This window comes from Etheostoma spectabile, chromosome 15 (genome assembly GCF_008692095.1).
Source record: "Etheostoma spectabile isolate EspeVRDwgs_2016 chromosome 15, UIUC_Espe_1.0, whole genome shotgun sequence".
In the NCBI taxonomy this organism is placed as follows: domain Eukaryota; kingdom Metazoa; phylum Chordata; class Actinopteri; order Perciformes; family Percidae; genus Etheostoma; species Etheostoma spectabile.
In genome coordinates, this window is record NC_045747.1 from 4867807 (window position 1) to 4869589 (window position 1783).

At 40.7% G+C, this 1783-nt stretch overlaps 1 protein-coding gene across 3 annotated transcripts in view; it reads right to left on the reverse strand.

Annotated features, from left to right (window-relative positions):
* Positions 1-301: 301 nt before the first annotated feature.
* Positions 302-1783, reverse strand: part of LOC116703395 (cytoglobin-1) — a 6417-nt gene continuing 4935 nt past the window's right edge. For 2 of the 3 annotated variants that reach the window (XM_032538101.1, XM_032538102.1), the window contains exon 4: positions 561-1133. In XM_032538101.1, the coding sequence (XP_032393992.1) occupies positions 969-1133 (165 nt within the window). In that variant the 3' untranslated portion in view covers positions 561-968. Of the gene's footprint in view, positions 1134-1783 lie in introns of all 3 variants that reach the window. The other variant, XR_004335423.1, reaches the window with a different exon arrangement.

The following is a 1783-nucleotide window of genomic DNA, read 5'->3' on the forward strand; positions in this document are numbered from 1 at the left end:
TTATTGTGGATTTTACGTCATTTAGTCTCTCTTCTGACTCATATTGTGACAAAGTATAAAGAGCGACGAAAGTGAATGAATTAAGTGACAAGGAACTTAGCTTAACATGCACTGACATGACACGCAAAATGTCCTTAAAAGTAACGAGCATATCCATGAGATCGAGTTGGGCCAAGCAACAGAAAAGAAAAGGTCTACTTATGTCAACACGTGTGAGTAAATGCAGAGGAACTGGATTAGAGCAGATTTAAAGAGATTAAACATTGTGGTAGTCACAGGGTCACAGTTTTTTTTGTATTTTTATTTCAAAATTCTGTTGAATACAAAGGTGAGTCATGATGAAAAAAATGTACAATCATCACAATTAACTGTTCAAAATGTAAACATGTCTTCTTAATATCTCTGTCTATATCTAGTGAACAGCGCCATGTGGGCACAGACTGATAAAAGCAAATGCCACATGATATTAAGAAAGAACAGTATTTGCATGGCAGTTTTATTAGATACACATTCAGTAGAAGGCACGTCCAAGTCAAATGTGACCTCTTGTCCATTGTTGGGTTAAAGTTAGCATTTTCTTCATCTTTGCTCTCTCCTTTTAAAAATGAGTATAAAAACAAGGAGAGAGGTTTAACCTCTCTCTCTCTCTCTCTCTCTCTCTCTCTCTCTCTCTCTCTCTCTCTCTCTCTCTCTCACACACACACACACACACAACACACACACACACACACACACACACACACACACACACACACACACAGTATTAGCCATAAAAGAACCCAATTCCTGTTCTTATTTAAAGTATATTATGTCATACAGCCCACAATCAGATTACATGAAACTGTATTCCCCAGATACATTGGTTCCCTTCAAAGGTCAGTACAGTCAAAGTCCCCCTCTCTTATGAGGCCGTGGCCCACACAGAAGTATCTGTGAGTTCACCGTCCAATAAACCCATACTAAAAGCTTCACCCGGTTGAGGTTGAGAGCTTCGTCCAGCCCACTTCCTCATAGATGGCTGTGATGCTGAAGTAGACCGTAGCGAAGAGTTTGGTCCACGCAGCGGCCACCTCTGGTGTCATAACCTCGGAAAACTCTTCTCCTAGGACCTCCAGTATCACGCCACTCAGGATCTGGGCAAGACACAACCAAACACAGTACTTGATGCACTTTGAGGTTCCATTAAAGGAAATGTTTGACACTTTGGGAAATACGCTGCAGAATGTTAGACGAGAAGATTGATATCACTCATTTGTCCGTACAATAAATATGAAGGTACAGCCAGCAGCCAGTTAGCTTAGCATAAAGACTGGAAACAGAGGGAAACAGCTTTCATGGCTTGGCACAAACATAATAAAATCTGCCTACCAGCACCTCAAATAGCTCAATAAACAACACGTCACTGGTTTACGGTTTTGAGAATCATTATTCCATTACAGATACGGATCAAATAGGTTATGTGAAATGATTTCTTGTCTGACCTGTGTTTCCCTCTTTCTCTTTCTGAACCCAGGCTTCCTCCCTGTTTTACTGGATTGTCTGGGTCCATTCACTGACAAAGATGGCGGCAAGTTGTAAACCCAAATCCTTGGATCCAAAGGTCCTTTGTGATTTTCTCTGGGTCACATCAAAGAACTTACTTCTGCAGTTTACGTTTGAGGGTCTACTTTCTGCCCTCTGGTGGTCAAAAATACCTTTACGCAGCTTTAACTGTTCTAACCTTTACAGTTAATGTCTGAGTGAGTGTGTGTGTAAATGTGCTGTATTTTATATAGCGCTTTTC